The 1,569-nt window shown below is 65.6% G+C and overlaps 2 protein-coding genes across 2 annotated transcripts in view; one reads left to right on the top strand and one right to left on the bottom strand.

Annotated features, from left to right (window-relative positions):
• The window catches only part of AURANDRAFT_4690 (hypothetical protein), a gene marked incomplete at both ends in the record, with an annotated part of 1,758 nt that extends 752 nt beyond the window's left edge, over window positions 1-1,006 (top strand). The window contains 2 exons of the mRNA XM_009037738.1: window positions 638-819; window positions 937-1,006. Of these exons, the coding sequence (XP_009035986.1) occupies window positions 638-819; window positions 937-1,006 (252 nt within the window). The remainder of the gene's footprint in view (window positions 1-637; window positions 820-936) is intronic.
• Window positions 1,007-1,122: 116 nt separating this feature from the next.
• Window positions 1,123-1,569, bottom strand: part of AURANDRAFT_63493 (hypothetical protein) — a gene marked incomplete at both ends in the record, with an annotated part of 2,567 nt that continues 2,120 nt past the window's right edge. The window contains one exon of the mRNA XM_009037837.1: window positions 1,123-1,497. Within this exon, the coding sequence (XP_009036085.1) occupies window positions 1,123-1,497 (375 nt within the window). The remainder of the gene's footprint in view (window positions 1,498-1,569) is intronic.

Below are 1,569 nucleotides of genomic sequence, written 5' to 3'. Positions count from 1 at the left end.
GCCGCCGTCGCCGCCGGAGGAGGTGTTCTACGGCCCCGCGCCGCGCTCGCACGCCGACGAGGTCCGCGCGCGCATCGCCGCCGAACACGAGGCCGCGCGCGTGCTGCGCGAGGAGAACCCGGAGCCGGAGCCGGAGTCGACGCGGTTCGGGTCGCGGGCATGCCCGATCTGCTGCGAGGACTGGGACGTGAATGTGATGCCAGTCCTTCGCGCCTGCTGCTGCCGGTTTCTCTGCAAGTCGTGCGATAAAAGGATTCCTTGTGACGAACTCCCATGTCCTCTCTGTCGAGCTCCGGCTGCGCGAGACCGTGCAGAGCACCTTGCTCGAATTCGTCGCCACGTGGAGAACGACCAGCCGCTAGCGATTTTTTCTCTGGCGAGTTTCTATCGCGACGGTGCGCCTGAATATCGTATCGTGAAAAGTTCCAAAAAAGCAGCGAAAATTGCCAAGCGCGGCGTGGAGCTCGGTGGAATGGACTCAATGGCGCTCCTTGCAGGCTTGTACCGGGATGGAGCAGGCGTCAAGCTGGACAGGAAAAAATCGATTCAGCTGTTTCGCATGGCAGCGGACCGGGGACACCCGCAGGCGCAGATGATGGTCGGATGCATGCTTCGTGACTCCGGGAAATTTGACGAGGCGTTCCACTACTTCAAGCTCAGCGCCGAACAAGGATTCACTCAGGGCGAGCGAGCGCTCGGTGATGCTTACATCAACGGCCAAGGCGTAGGTGAAGACCCTGTCGAAGCAATGGGCTGGTTGGGACGCGCGGCCGCCAAGGGAGAGTGGGGAGCCGTCACTATGGTCGCCAAGGTCAAAGCGTCTGAGGACCATATTCGCGGGCTCGCCGCCAAGGGCAACGAGAACGCCATCAGGCTGCTAGCGGCGTACTTTTAAACCAGCTTAGAACAATTAGTCCTGGGTGATGCTTACGTCAGCGGCCAAGGCGTGGCTCAAGACCCTCTCGAAGCAATGCGCTGGTACGAGCGCGCGGCCGCCAAGGGAGATGGGGAGCCGTCTCTCTGGTCGCCAAGATCAAAGCGTCAGAGGACTATATTCGCGCGCTCGCCGCCAAGGGCAACGAGAACGCCATCAGGCTGCTAGCGGCGTACTTTTAAACCAGCTTAGAACCAGTCGTCCTGGGACGACGGGTCCCCCGGCGGCGGCGGCGGCTTCTTCGCGAAGAAGCTGCCGATGGTCTTCTGCCCCTCGGGCCGCTTCGGCGGCGACTTGGAGCGCTTCTTTCTCGGCTTCGCGTCCTTCTCCATGGCGCCCTGGAGGTGGCTCCAGAGGTCCCGGAGCAAGGGCGAGACGAAGGCCGCGGCGCGGCTCCGGCGCGCGCCCGGCGGCTCCGGCGGCGCGACGCGCCGCGGCGCCGCGAACTTGCGCTTCGCCTTGCTCGACGCCGCGGGCCGCGCCTTGGCGACGGGCCGCTTCGCGGGCTGCTTCTCCGCGGGGCTCCGCGTCGCGGGGCGCTTGTGCGCCGCCGCGTTCGTCGCCTCGCGGCACGGCGCGCGGGCACCGGCGCATTGAGCGCAGCCGGGCCCGTTGCCGTGGACGCACGTCGCCGC

This window comes from Aureococcus anophagefferens (assembly GCF_000186865.1).
Source record: "Aureococcus anophagefferens unplaced genomic scaffold AURANscaffold_7, whole genome shotgun sequence".
Taxonomy (NCBI): Eukaryota; class Pelagophyceae; order Pelagomonadales; family Pelagomonadaceae; genus Aureococcus; species Aureococcus anophagefferens.
The sequence above is the reverse complement of the archived record's forward strand: the minus strand, read 5'-3'. Positions and strand labels throughout refer to the sequence as shown.